Below are 15,630 nucleotides of genomic sequence, written 5' to 3'. Positions count from 1 at the left end.
AAAAATTTTGGTGTAAGGAAGGTTCTTGGGTTCAACCTGTGTAAGACTTCAAGTTGTTAATACTGGAAGTCTTAAGAGAAAACTCTTAGGAACTAGAGTAAGTTATAAGGTTAAAGGATGAGTCATTATAATCTATAGTGTGATATCACTAACTCTTATCTCTTTTATTTTTTCCACTACCTCATTATTTTATTCCACCCTTTTTCTTAAATTTAATCATTTGCCAAAAAAAAAGTATTTAAAATCAAAATATCACAATTTACCCCCACCCCTCTTGTGTTTGGAGTCACTTCTTCTACATGCCAGAGTCATTTTTCTCACTATAAAAAGCAACAACAAATAATCCATAAGGTATTATGGAACACGTCTAACTAAGTTATCATCTTGTAATTTCCCCATACCAATATCCAACTCCTCTAAATGAACATTGGAATTACCATTTATCCGACAATGAATAAAGTGCGTTTGGAAAGAGTTGTTCACAACACATATTGACTCGTAAGACACTTGGGACAATAGATAAAGAACTACGAAACAACAATGGAAGTCTTCATCTAGAGAACCAAGAGTTTTAAAGAGGGGAAATGATTAGGCAAACGTAATCAAGCCATGTCTAGTATTGGATAATTCCAAGGCAATTTAAAATATGGCACAAAATATTGTAGCTCGTGTCTTTATTTGGAGATGAGCATGAGAGTCTTGGAAAGATCGAATATAACTCCAAGATAGAGGGTAAATTGTAGAAAGGGAGAATATAATAATCAACCTAAAATGACATTTAAATAGGGGTAAATGGAATACACAAGCCATAGTATTCGAAAGCGGTGTCATGCATGGGAAATCAACATAAAGGAAACTTCCCATAAATATGACCATTTGTATTGGGAAAAACCATGGTCCATTCCGCAAGTTTACCGAATGAGGTTCGATAGTCAAAATGACGCAACCCATCAAGACCTAAATAAATGGAATGATAATATATATATATATATATATATATATATATAATATAATATATATATATATATATATATATATATATATAATATATATATATATATATATATATATATATATATATATATATATATATATATATATATATATATATATATATATATATATATATATATATATATAGGTCCGGCCTTTAGCATGAGCAAGAGGTGTTATAGCACTGGGCCCCAAATTTTGAGAGGTCCAAATTTTTTTTAATTACTACAAATATGTATTTTACACCTATTATTCTAAAAATAGGTGTTAAATCATAATGTTTTTAAAATCTATTTCACATCTATTTGTTAAAAATAGGTGTAGAAATATTTTTTTTTCAAAATTAATGATTTTGTATTGTTTTTTTCAAAAAATCGATATAAGTTCATATTCTTTTAGGCCAATTTTTTAATATAGATCGGGGGGCCCTGATTGATTGGGCCGACCATATATATATATATATATATATATATATATATATATATATATATATATATATATATATATATATATATATATATATATATATATATATATATATATATATATATATATATATATATATATTATATATATATATATATATATATATAATATATATATATATATATCTATATATATATATATATATATATATATATATATATATATATATATATATATATATATATATATATATATATATATATACTAGATGCCAAATGACCCAACTCTTCCGGGATGATGAAATTGTCAAGATGAAACCACATATAATCACCCATGATCACTTGTCCAATAAAGAGAGCACTTCAATCAGTATTTCCTTGGAAAACCTTATGTTGAAAGTTTCTTACAATACCCCTAACAAATCACTACGCCAAAAAGTGCTTTTGGCAGCACCAAAAAGAAAGCGCTTTTTAAAAAAAGCGCTGTAATAGCTTGAAAAAAAAATCGCCTATGTAAAGAAAGCGCTTTTAAGGTAAAAGCGCTCTTATAGGTCTCCACTTATGAAAGCGCTTTTAAGGTAAAAGCGCTCTTATAGGTCTCAGTCTCACATCTATGAGTTTCACACTTATGAAAGCGCTTTTAAGGTAAAAGCGCTCTTATAGGTCTCATGGGTTTCACACTTATGAAAGCGCTTTTAAGGTAAAAGCGCTCTTATAGGTCTCAGTCTCACATCTATGAGTTTAACACTTATGAAAGCGCTTTTAAGGTAAAAGCGCTCTTATAGGTCCCATGGGTTTCACACTTATGAAAGCGCTTTTAAGGTAAAAGCGCTCTTATAGGTCTCAGTCTCACACACTTATGAAAGCGCTTTTAAGGTAAAAGCCCTCTTATAGGTCTCATGGTAAAAGCGCTCTCATAGGTCATTTATAAAAATTATAATAAATCTAATATTACAAAATCCCTGACTTTCAGAAATCCCTCTTTCACTCTCTCTCGTTCGAAGCTCTCGCTGCCCTGGAAAAAATTCCACAGAGTACCTGGAAATCTCAACGATAAACACTGCAAATTTGAAAGAGACTGCATTCGAAAGAGAAGGATTCAATACCTGGAAATCTCATTGCGTTTTAAGGTTAGGTTTTCGTGTCTTTCTGTTTTGCCCTAACTTTATGCAAATTTCATTCTCCATCTTTTCAGAAATGTCACACATTGCTTTAACTGCATCACCCACCGTAGTCGCTTTTCACCGTATGCTCTATTTCTCTTCTATCAATCATCAAATTATCGCTGTTTTCGTTTTCCTATTTTAACAATTACTGTAAATTTCAACACTATCGGATTCACTTTTTCTTCTTCTTTCTATAAGGTGGAGCGAAACAATGGAGCACGCTGTTTCCGAGTAGCTGGAGAAGCAGGGGAATCAATCCATCCTCATTTCCAAATTCCACCAGAAAACGGTTACCGTTGCGGTTTTTTGCTTCTGGAAAAAATGGCGTCAATGGAGGTGTTGTGGATGAGATATCTGAAACAGTAAAGGCGCACACGGATTTCGTTTGGCCTGATAACAAGGTTTCGTATGGTTATTTTTGTTAATTTTGGATACTGAAGTTGTATAGAGTTTGCTAGTTTGTTTGTAATTGTATGTTTATTCTCTGATTCACGTTTTGCAGAAGCCTAGAGTGTGTATTTTAGGTGGTGGATTCGGTGGTTTATATACTGCTTTAAGGTTGGAATCACTCCAGTGGCCCGAAGACAAAAAGCCACATGTGAGTATTCGAACATTCAAATTCAATTCAGTTCTTTCAAGTGTGTGGAAATTGATGCAAAATCTGTGATAGGAATAACTTAGGAGCATCTTTCTTGATGAGATTATGTCTCGGTACAGAACATTCATCAATGGAGCAAAAGAGAAAAAAAAAAGAATCATATAACAACGTGGAAATGCCTTACTCCTATATTAGTTTCCTTAACAAGTTCCCTAATGACACTCTTTAGAATATTCCTTATATTTATATTTAGTGGAGCATTATGTTAGATTGTAAGAGATGAGAGGAACTGAGTTTAAATTTAATCCCAATTATATGTTATGATTGCATGGTGAGGAATGGATTAGGAGTATGTTTGGATTGACTTATTTAAATTTATCTCCTGACATAAGCACTTGTGAGTATGTTTGAAAGAACTTATGGAAACAGCTTAGTTGTTGATTTTTCTGCACTTTTTCTGAAAAGCAATGTGTGACATTTCTGAAAAGATGGAGAATGAAATTTGCATAAAGTTAGGGTTGGATTTATCGAAGTCAAGAACTTAGAGCAATGTCTCATATTTTGGCAATCCTATTACATGTTGGTTTGAATGAACAGTTAAACTTCAAAATGTACATTCATATTTTGGCATAACTTTGTCTGCTACAGTCATATTTTGGTTCTTACTTGTGAATTGAATTTCTTGAATGATCGATTACTTGGTTCTTGAATTGTTCATGTGCATCATATAAGTTTCTTGAATTGTTTTATACGTTATGACTTATCCTTGATGTTGTTTTATATGTACAGCGCTCATTCCCTGTGTTTCCGTGAGTTTGACCTTTTCGACGTTGCTGTTCGGTAAATCCGAGGTAAATTTCTTCCTCAAATTACTGGTACACTGTGATGAATTTGTCTGAAATTGCGTGAATATGTTGTGTTTTCTTGCTCCGTATTCATTCCGTGTATACTTTGGGTTTTGACAGAAACGCGTTATACCGTTTTGTACCCTAATTACTTTGCGTTAAAACCATGGATAAGACATGGATGTATTCCAATCGATTGTCGAAAGAGTACGAGAATGGGGTATCGAAATTTGTTAAGTTTGCTATTGCGCACGCCAAAGACCCCAATCGAATGACATGTCCTTGCTTGAGTTGCTGTTATGGGAGTCAGGTTGACGCGGTTCAGTTGGCATCGCATTTACTACGGTATGGAATTGATAGAAGTTATACATGTTGGAATTTGCATGGTGAGAAAAGTAACGAGAATGTTGAATCGGGGTATAATACGACCTATGCTTCAAACGACGATTGCACAGATACATATGATTATGATCGAGTCGAAGAGATTGCAGAAGCGCTTGAAGAAGATCTTAAGGACTGTCCCAAAATGTTCGAGAGGTTGGTAAGCGATGCAGAGAAACCGTTGTATAATGGTTGTACAAAATTCACAAGATTGTCTGCGTTATTAAAGTTGTACAACTTAAAGGCGGGCAATGGATGGTCGGATAAAAGTTTCACAGAGTTATTAGCTCTTATGAAAGATATACTACCAGAGGATAATGTTCTTCCCAATCGAACGTATGAGGCCAAAAAGATGTTGTGCTCTATTGGCATGAGCTATGATAAGATACATGCCTGTTCAAACGATTGCGTTTTGTTTCGAAACGAGTATGCATCGTTAAATGAGTGTCCTAAATGTGGTGCCCCTCGATATAAGAAAAAGTTGTCTCCAGCAAAAGTCTTATGGTATTTTCCTATAATTCCGAGATTTAGACGCATGTATCGTAGTGAAACCGATTCAAGACACTTGACTTGGCATGCAGATGAAAGAATTATTGATGGAAAGTTTCGACATCCGGCAGATTCACCCCAGTGGATGAAAATTGATAATGATTATCCTGAATTTGGAAAAGAAGCAAGAAACCTTCGCTTGGCATTGTCTACTGATGGAATGAACCCACATGGTATTCAAAGTATCTCGCATAGCACATGGCCTGTGATTCTTATGATTTATAACCTACCTCCATGGCTATGTATGAAGCGTAAGTACATGATGTTATCTATGTTAATTTCTGGGCCTAAACAACCAGGGAATGACATAGACGTATACTTGACACCCTTAATCGAAGATTTAAAGTTTTTGTGGGAGAACGGTGTGGAGGTTTATGATGGGTATAGGAAAGAAAGTTTCAACTTGAGGGCGATGTTGTTTGGAACAATTAATGATTTTCCAGCATACGGAAATCTATCAGGGTACAACATTAAAGGTGAAAAAGCGTGTCCTGTTTGTGAAGACGGAACCGATACGATGCGATTGGACCTTTGTCATAAGAATGTCTTTCTCGGTCATCGTAGATTCTTAAATTCTAATCATCACTACCGTGGGTGGAGAAAAGCATTCAATGGAAATACAGAAGAAGGTAGAGCTCCAACAATGTTGACAGGTGATCAAATTTTGAAAAGGTGAAGGACGTAAGTACTAAGTTTGGCAAGCCTTTTGCACATACACTTGTCAAGAGTGGGTGGAAGAAAAGGTCAATTTTTTTTGAACTGCCATATTGGAAGTCTTTGTATGTAAGACATTTCCTCGATGTTATGCATATTGAAAAAAATGTATTTGACAGTGTTATTGGTACGTTACTCAATATACAAGGAAAGTCTAAGGATGGCCTTAATGTAAGGAAGGACATGGTAAACATGGGAATGAGAACTGAATTGGGACCCGTGAAGAAAGGAAAACGAACATATCTACCACCTGCTGTTTACACTCTATCTAGAAAGGAGAAAAAAATATTGTGTAAGTTCCTAAGTGAAGTTAAAGTTCCAGAAGGCTACTCATCAGATTTTAATTCTAAGTTTATTCTAATCTTTAATTGTTTCTTTTACGTAAAAAATTTCCATATAAACTTTTGTTTTAATTTATAGGTGTCACTGGTTGTTGCTTGCTATTGATCCTTTAAAAGAAGTGGTATATTTTCTGAATTCGATAGATGGTGAATGGACAAATTATCCGGATATGAAGCAATTAGTTGATACGTAAGTGAGACTGTTCTAAATATTCGTGTATATTTATGTGAGATTGTTCTAAATATATGTTTTTATTTTGTTAGATCAATAAAAGTGTTCCGATCTCAAAGGCAAGCTCGAGTACCACGTACTAAATCCAGCAACATTACGTGGATAAAAGTGCAGGTACTTTAATTTTCACAATTTTGCTTATAATAGTGATGCTACTTGATAAGAAAAGATAACTATACATTCTTATTTATTTTTCTATGTAGTGTCCTCTACAGCGCAACGGTATCGATTGCGGATACTTTGTAATGAGGTTTATGAGGGAAATCATTAATATGAATCAAATAGAGATTCCAATCACGGTATGGATTTATAACTTAGGATTTGTTTTAATATTTATCGAATATTTCATATTATTTATTACTTTTAACTAAATCATGCATATTATGTTTTGTTATGTAGTACTTTGATGAATACAAGTGTGCTCATTACACGAGACTGCAGTTGGAACAAATCAAGGAGGAATTGTGTCAATATTTTATTGAGAAAAGATTAATTATATAATGGTTTCAAAATAACATGAATACTTTGATGAAGAATGGTTTCTGGTTGGCAAGTGTATAGTTCTTTATATTTTTAACAGATTAGTTATGACTCCAAATAGGCCGTATAACATATTAGTTTTGACTTGTGTATAGTTCTTTATAATTTTAGTGATATCTTTAATTTCATGGATAGATTAATGTGTTCATTCTTGTGTGGTTTGCTTTAAAAAATTACAAATGCTTGAATTATGACTCCAAATGTGTTCAGTGCCTATCTATCCTTGTGTTGGTTTGCTTGAATTATGACTCCAAATGTGTTCATTCTTGTGTTGGTTTGCTTGTGTTGGTTTAAAAAATTACAAATGCTTGAATTATGACTCCAAATGCTTGAATTAGAGAGGCTTGATTTACAGGTTTATGGGATTATTCCCAAAAAATATTACAGGTTGAAATGGTAGGCTTAAACTGAAGGCAGCGTTTTGTTATTTTACTAGAGGAAAAGACAGCGCTTTTTAGTAAAAAGCGCTGCTAAAGGTTGTCAATAGAGAGCGCTTTTTACTAAAAAGCGCTGCTAAAGGTTGTCAATAGAGAGCGTTTTTTAGTAAAAAGCGCTGCTATAGGTTGTCAATAGAGAGCGCTTTTTACTAAAAAGCGCTGCTATAGGTTGTCAATAGAGAGCGCTTTTTAGTAAAAAGCGCTGCTATAGGTGGTATATAGACAACCTTTAAGAGCGCTTTTTACTCAAAAGCGCTGCTAAAGGTTGTCAATAGAGAGCGCTTTTTAGTAAAAAGCGCTCTTAAAGGTTGTCTATATACCACCTTTAGCAGCGCTTTTTACTAAAAAGCGCTCTCTATTGACAACCTTTAGCAGCGCTTTTTAGTAAACAAAAAGCGCTGCTAAAACCTATAGCAGCGCCACCTACGGCAGCGCTTTTAAGCGCTTTTAAAGGCCAAAAAAAGCGCTCTCATAGGTCTTTTTTGGCGTAGTGAATGAAACATTTAAAATAAATCACATTGTGAATCAAGAAATCTTACCCACCTACTCCAATAAGTTTAGAGAATAAAATCTTATTCCCATGAATCACAAACCCTAGTTTCATATATAAAAAACCATGAACATCCAATCTTTTTAGAAGAACTAACTTTTCTTTTGAAGATTGTGAAAAATATTCCACAAAGAAAAAAATCAAGTTCACATTTAAGGAATATAAAAGAGAGAATTACTACAAGTAATGAATAGTTGGATATGGTACGACTAAGAGAGACTTCAATTTTCAAAAAAGACATGAAGACAAAAATAATAAAAGCAATAGGAAAATTGGATAGCTATATTTTCCTACGACGAAATAATTAGGTCTAACACATAGGGAAGAATGTGCCTCAAGCCTATAAACAATAGGAAAATGATTATAATGTGTCATAGTAAACAATAAAAGAAGACAATTATCGTAAATCAAGGTAATATCAGCCAAAACCCAAGATATAGCTCAAGAAGTAGGGCATATACCCAGAATCAGAGTGAGACATAAAAAAAAAGCTTGATTCATGCCACACTTCGAGACGACAGAAAATGATAGATACGACTGTGTTGGAGTAGGCTAGGGGTAATTGTTCAAGGACGATACAAAATCACAACCAACACCCCATTTGCGTTAGAGTATGCTTAGGGTTAATTTTTCATACCTTGTCTCGGCACCAAACTCGACCAATGTGAATGGACCAATATAGTTGGAGCCCAAAAAGGTGAAGATATTTTTGATGGTGTGACGTAATGAAGACAAAAAACAAAATCTCAATTTCAATACTAGTTGCCCTTTATAAGGTTCTAGGACCAGTGGAGCAGACATACACTTGGCCTAGAGAATACTTGGTCGAAGCAGGCAATTAAAATAGGGTCATTAGACAACACATATAGACCCGTGAGACATTTGGGACAACAGATAAAGAACTATGAAGCAACAATGGAAGTCTTCATCTAGCAAACCAAGAGGTTTAATGAGGGGAAAAGACGAAGCAAACGTAATCAAGCCATGTCTAGTATTGGAGATTTCCAAGGCAATTTAAAATATGGCACAAAATATTGCAGCACGTGTCCTTATTTGGAGATGAGCATGAGGGTGTTGGAAAGATCGAATATAAGTCCAAGATAAAGGGTAAATCATAGAAGGGGAGAGTATAATAATCAACCCAAAATGACATTTAAATAGGGGTAAATGGAATACACAAGCCATAGTATTCGAACACGGTGTCATGCATGGGAAATTAACATAAAGAAAACTCCCCATAAATATGATCATTTGTATTGGGAAGAACCGTGGTCCATTCCGCAAGTTTACCGAATAAAGTTTGATAGTCAAAATTACGCAACCCATCAAGACCTAAATAAATGGAATGGAAAAAAATAAATATATATATATATATATATATATATATATATATATATATATATATATATATATATATATATATATATATATATATATAAGACTCTCTGAGACTAATGAAGAAGTATTAATCAACACCAGGCCCTAGGAAAATTGGGTAGCTATATTTTCCTACGACCAAATAATTAGGTCTAACACATAGGGAAGAATGCGCATCAAGCCTATAAACAATAGGAAAATGATTATAATGTGTCATAGTAAACAATCAGAGAAGACAATTATGGTAAATCAAGGTAAAATCAGCCAAAACCCAAGATATAGCTCAAGAAGTAGGGCATATACCCAGAATCAGAGTGAGACATGAAAAAAAAGCTTGATCCATACCACACTTCGAGACGAGAGAAAATGATAGATACAACTGCGTTGGAGTAGGCTTAGGGTTAATTGTTTATACCTTGACTTGGCACCAAACTCAACCAATGTGAATGGACCAATATAGTTGGAGCCCAAAAAGGTGAAAATATTTATGATGGTGTGACGTAATGAAGACAAAGAATAAAATATCAATTTCAATATCAGTTGTCCATCATAAGGTTCTAGGACCAGTGGAGCAAACATACACTTGGCCTAGAGAATACTTGGTCGAAGCAGGCTATTAAAATAGGGTCATTAGATAACACAATGAAATGTGTTTTAACATTTATCAACTTGGAGGACTATGGTCAAAACTAAAGTTATAAATATTCAAAAACCCTAATTAGACTCATATATAAAGGACCGCAACCATCAAAATCAAGGTACACACAAAATATCATAAATTATATACTTCTCATATCTGATAATCATTGACTTAGACGTCGGATTGTTTATGGATATCGCCTCATATTCCGTTCCACCTATACCACTCACCAACAAATACCTGACATATCCATCAGGAATGGAAAGCTTTCTAGAAAGAAGAATAGTTTTCAATTTTATAATTAAAATAATAATTAAAAAAAGTAATAAAGTTGTTTAATATAATGTTAAAAACAACCATTAACATACTTGAATTAATATGTCATTTAAAAAAGTATCATATGAGTAATTATAGTAATTATAAATAATGATATAATATGTGTTCATTAATTAAAATTGATACAAAAGATTTGATAAAGGAAAGAAATCTAATCCATGTAATATATCTTTCTATTCCGTGGATAAATCTAACATAAAATAGCCGTTGAGAAAAAGATTTGTTTCCTTACTTGTTTCCTTATATATAGAAGTTAGCATTGGCTTTAATATTTATGATACTCAGCGTGGTTTGTTTCTTGGTGCGAACTGAAAGGAAAAACAACAACAACACACATTGTTCTTGGTAATTTCTTTTTCTCTCATGGCTCTCACAAACTTTCTTGTTTGTACACATCTCTCACTTGCCGGTTCATGTTCCCACTACTGTTCCGACGCTGAGATAATAGTTAGCAAGAAACAAAAACGTGTGCAACAAGAAACCGATGATGTTGTGGAACCTGAATCTGTTTGCATACACCTATCACTTTCTTGTCACTGCATGGATGAAACACGAATGAGTAAGAAAAGAAAATACGAGCAAGAAGCGAGCAATCTTGATGGTTCTTGGAAGATCAAGAAGGTGCTGGAAATGAGTGATCTTGGAAATAATTCAAGACTTTTGGTGAAGAAAGAATTGGCGAAGGAGTTTGTGATTCCTTTCTTGGCCGGTGGTGCTGAGGCTGCTAAGGAAAAAGAAGGAGTTGAAGTTCAAGTATTGGATATTGATCATAACACTCTCCATTCTCTCAATTTTAAAATATGGACTTCTGCACAAAGTTACGTCTTCACCAAGAAATGGGTCAAAGATTTTGTTCGCAAGAGGAACTTAAAGAAAGGAGATCAAATCGGTCTTCGTTGGAATGCACAGAGCCAACAATTTGAGTTCTCGGTTCTTCGTAGGTGTTAGAAGATATGCATGTCGAGTGTCCGGCAACAATGCATGTTTTAGATTTTTATTGATGTCGACGACGTGTCCGAGTCAACCTCGCGTCTTTGTTAGTTTATAGTTTTTGATGGTTCATTATTTGTGTGATTGGTTATATAGACTTATGTTAACTGTTACAAAAAAAATGTACATGTCATTTTTAAATCTATTCCAATAAATCGCCTAGTTTCTTTTTATAAAGACTATTCATGTCAGTTTTATTTTGCTGATCATTACAGTTGAATGATCGGTGATAGTTATCAGAAAGACTAACAACAGCTATTTTATAGAACTGGTAGTGGTATAAAACTAAACCAATAACTATTATTAAAGGAATGTTATTAATATTTTGCAATACAATGGCTATGAATCAATGCCGTTTTCTAGGTAGAAATGGTAGACATGTTATTAATATTTTGCAATACAATGGCTATTAGTATCAGAACGACTAACAACAGCTGTTTTATAGAACTTGTAGAAATGGTTTTCTAGGTCTGAAATAAGATTTCCTTATGAGAACGAGACTGAACATTGAAATTTTGCTCAAAACACGAGTTAAAGAAAGGGTAAAATCAATTTTAGCTTTTTTTTTGTTACAGCATGTTTTTTTCTTTCTAATTTACTGACACCCTTAAATTTTTTTTTTTTTTAAAGCAACCATTTTCCAGTTAAAAAATATGAGTGGAGTAGTGAAAAAATGGTAATATTATTTTAAGGGATATTTTTTCTGACTCTTCCGAATTAAAGGAATAAAAAGTGGTTTCTAACTCTCCCAAATTAAAGGAATAAAAAGTGGTAATATTATTTTTTCTAATATGAGGGAGGTTTTTCTTAATTTATTACTAATAAATAAAAAGTGGTTTTGTCAATGAAATTAATAGGGTAATATAGAAACGTGAGTGAATGGATGAAGACGGTTTTTTTATCAAATTATTACTTATTTTATTTATTATTTATTTTGGAGGGAAATTTTTGTGGGTGAACCTGGGTAAACCATGGTAGTCTTCATCCCAAGGATTTTTCTAAACCCTCTTAGTTAAATAAATATTCGTTTGATAAAAACTAACGTCTGTCTGTGTTTTTTAATAAATAAACGGGAAAATATATATGATATTATTTTATTTAATATTAATTTTAATTGGAAGTTATGTGAAAGATGATAATAGTGATTTTAATAGAAGTTATTATGTAAATTATGTTAGGGTAAAATTGATAGAAAAATAGGCTACGCAAAATCAAGTTTTCTCTTTATATATTATTATAGATTATAGATTACACTCGTTAATCACTTAATTAATTATTAAAAAATTAATATTTTAAATTATAAAATTAAATAAATCTTTTTTAATCCATTTAAATTTTCTTCCGTTTTAAATTTAATAGAAGTAATAGAGATTTGATTATAATAATATTTTTAATTTAAACTCATTTTTAAAAATAGGGTGTAATGGTACTTTATTTACAAAATTGTCATAGTATCTTATTTACAACTATTATTAGTATAATAGGTGTACAAAATAAAATTATATTCTCCTCCTTATATTAGTGTCATCTCTCTTTCTCTCCATCCCACGTGAAAACACAGCAAAAGAAAAATCTTTCTTCTTCTTCAACTTATGCTCTCTCTTCTCTCTCTTCTCTCTCTCAAGCTACATTTTGTTCTTCCATTCAAAAATAGTCTAAACTCTTCTCTTTCTCTTAAAATAAACACCATATAAATCAACAGAAATCAACAACTACCTTCAAATAAAAATCAAGAGAATGGGAGAAAAAACTCTACCGGCTATGAAACAAAGGAGCGCTTATGGCGGTTTGAGGCGGCGCAGGCGACATGGTAGCGACCGGCCGGATTCACCGGAGCTTGCTTGGTGGCTCACCGGCGGAATGGAAACGACAGCGTCGATCAGAGTTGTGGTTGGATCTGCGCGCGGTGAGTCGATGAAAACGGAAAGCGAATTCGCTTTTCCTTGTTACTTTTTCTGTCTTGCTGCTTTGTTGGAGTTTTTATGAGTATTTGAATGGTTTTCCGTTTTTGTTGTATGATGATGTTTTGATTGTTGTGTTGTTCGCACAGTGTGAATTGAAACGGATATGAAGTTTGTCTATGTGTTTCAGGTGTGCAAGTCATAAGGGGGTGCTTGATCATTAATTGAGAGAAAACTATTTTCTTTCAAACCCCTCCATTTCGGGTATCCTCTTCTCAATAGGTTGGGTCCTCCCTCTTTTATTCCAACATCATTTAGTGTACATGTGAATTAAAGTAGGGTTTCTTTAATTTCACAAAGTCAAAAATACCCTTTTGGACTATTATTTATTATCAAAATAGTTAGAAACAAACTAAACTAAATAAAATTAAAACATTCTAAATAATCAAAATTACATCAAAACTAGAACGTAGACAATTATAATTAATTATTACGACAAAAAACAAAAATAAAAGATAAAAAATAAATAAATAATCGAGCGCAAAAGTGTCCGAAAAAATAAAATGAATAGCTTAAAAAAATCTCTGGAAAATAGACAAGTTTTGAAATAAAAAATGATCTGAATCGAAATGCGATTGTGGGAGGAATCGAAAAATTAAAACGAACACGCCAGGTTAAATTACGCGAAACGTATATCAATAAAATTGACGTCTGCAAGCTTGACTTTGAAATTTTCCGCCCGTTAATTTTACACACATTTGAGAAACAATTCAACCAGTCTGTCTGCAGAATTGAAAATTTATTATGATAGACATTTTAAGCATTATGCGAGATAAAATGTATGTTATGCTATGCGGATGATGTGAATGTCTCGATGCATGAATTGGTTTATTAAATTAGGGGGAAACTAATGTATGACAATATCTTTCGGTGATTCAAATTAAACATCAATTGAAATACTATAGTTAGGTTCTGTCATCCTGATATGAATCAAATATGTGTGTGATTTGAATCATAACACTCCTTGACTCGAATCACAAGACTCGTGATTCGAATCATCTGAACTCGTAATCTCTTAAATAAAATTGTGATTCAAATCATGTCATACAACACGTGTGATATTTAATTTGATGTTAAAGAAATGTGGAAAGTGAATTGGTCTTGAAAAATCAAAAGACATCAGAAATATTATATTTTTTTAAAGATGCAAAATGTGAAGAATTTGGAAAAAATGCAAGTGTGGTTAGATGAAATGGAAATGTATGGACAAAATTAAGGTACGACATCTACAATACATACTCAGACAAGGCATGAATAAATTTTGGCATGTGAAGACCAACATTAAGACCATTTTGGTCTAAGATTTGCTCAACCACATTGGTCATTGGCTATGTTATTTTATCCCCCAAAATTGTTTTATTGGACTCACATAACGACTTAGTCTGCATCTTGGTTTCTATTGAGCAACATTACCTCTGGCCCATTTCAACTTAAGTCCCCTTCGACTACCCTTGGTATGGGTTGTTTGGCCGATTAAGGCATGACCTATTGTTACACTTGATTATTAGGAAAACCTTCATTATTTATAACTCTTGGATTTTTAATTGCCCGACTACTTGGATTCGAAGGACTGGTTGCATAGGCGCTTGGGGAGCACCAAAGGAATCAACAATCTGATCCATTTAATGCGTCAGTTGTTGGTAAGTATGGTTTGTGTTTTGGATTAGAGGATTAAATTCAGTACCAAATAGTTGGGTAAGCATATTGACTATATCATGGGTGTTATCATCCAATTATTGCCTCATAGCCAAGAGGGAACTAGTAGTTAAGGGTGGCATAACTTGAGGGACATATCTTAATCCTTCTTGGGGTTGTGTTATTCGACTAGGATTGCTGATAACAAATCTTTATTCTAAGTATTGATTAAGAGGAGATGCAATAGTAATTTCATTATATGCATATGTAGATGTATTAATTTGTAGACTTTCCATCATTACAGTTGGCATGTCATATGGATATTCCCTACTACCAAGGGGTAGCGTAAAACTTAGGAGAAAAGAAAGCCTAAAGTCTCTTATAGTAGTTTATGCAACCCTATGAGTAGTTAGAAAACTGGTTGATTATGGTGGGGAAACCACCAGCTCTACAAACATCATCGAAACTGACGTTTGAGTTACAATATGAGTGGTTACTCCAACGAAGGTTGAAGTTCCTCCACCACCAACAGACGATTCGATTGGTTATTCTTCTAAATTTAGAGTTTCGTTTAGGGAAAGGAAAGGATTTTTGATGATTGACGAGCCATTTCAAGAATTTTACCACTCCTATGATGCATAACCACTCAGATATTTAAAACATTGCATGTAGAAGAACATAAAAGACGATGAAAGCACAAAATAATTTTCTGTAAAAATTTAAATTTCTTGCACAAAAGGGTCCCACTAGACGTGGCAATTTGTTTGCAGGTGTTTTTGGTAAACAAATCACAAGTTTTAGTTCACTTACAGGACTAAACTAAAAAAAAATCTAAGGACAAATTATACAAAAAGTGTTAAAAAAATATATTTGTGCTTGATAACTTAACGTTAGAAGGTAGAACAAATGGATAAAAATCC

The 15,630-nt window shown here is 33.1% G+C and overlaps 2 protein-coding genes across 2 annotated transcripts; both read left to right on the top strand.

Annotated features, from left to right (window-relative positions):
- Nucleotides 1-2,554: 2,554 nt before the first annotated feature.
- LOC127093239 (alternative NAD(P)H-ubiquinone oxidoreductase C1, chloroplastic/mitochondrial) lies at nucleotides 2,555-3,555 on the top strand. The gene is made up of 4 exons (XM_051032149.1): nucleotides 2,555-2,664; nucleotides 2,783-2,985; nucleotides 3,087-3,182; nucleotides 3,255-3,555. Exons 1-4 carry the CDS (start codon nucleotides 2,586-2,588, stop codon nucleotides 3,258-3,260), a joined length of 384 nt encoding a protein of 127 aa, XP_050888106.1. The 5' UTR covers nucleotides 2,555-2,585; the 3' UTR covers nucleotides 3,261-3,555.
- Nucleotides 3,556-10,487: 6,932 nt separating this feature from the next.
- Nucleotides 10,488-11,072, top strand: LOC127095217 (putative B3 domain-containing protein At1g78640). The gene has a single exon (XM_051033936.1). The coding sequence runs from the start codon at nucleotides 10,488-10,490 to the stop codon at nucleotides 11,070-11,072; it is 585 nt and encodes a 194-aa protein (XP_050889893.1).
- The last annotated feature ends 4,558 nt before the right edge of the window (nucleotides 11,073-15,630 follow it).

The sequence above is a fragment of the Lathyrus oleraceus genome, chromosome 6 (genome assembly GCF_024323335.1).
Source record: "Lathyrus oleraceus cultivar Zhongwan6 chromosome 6, CAAS_Psat_ZW6_1.0, whole genome shotgun sequence".
Lineage (NCBI taxonomy): Eukaryota > Viridiplantae > Streptophyta > Magnoliopsida > Fabales > Fabaceae > Lathyrus > Lathyrus oleraceus.
This window is presented reverse-complemented; position numbering and strand designations above follow the sequence as displayed.

Coding starts and splice junctions, on each gene's coding strand:
- LOC127093239 (XM_051032149.1), top strand. CDS start 2,586: ATGCAAATTTCATTCTCCATCTTTTCAGAAATGTCACACATTGCTTTA. Junction 2,665..2,782: donor CACCGTAGTCGCTTTTCACC/GTATGCTCTATT, acceptor TCTTTCTATAAG/GTGGAGCGAAACAATGGAGC. Junction 2,986..3,086: donor TCGTTTGGCCTGATAACAAG/GTTTCGTATGGT, acceptor CACGTTTTGCAG/AAGCCTAGAGTGTGTATTTT.
- LOC127095217 (XM_051033936.1), top strand. CDS start 10,488: ATGGCTCTCACAAACTTTCTTGTTTGTACACATCTCTCACTTGCCGGT.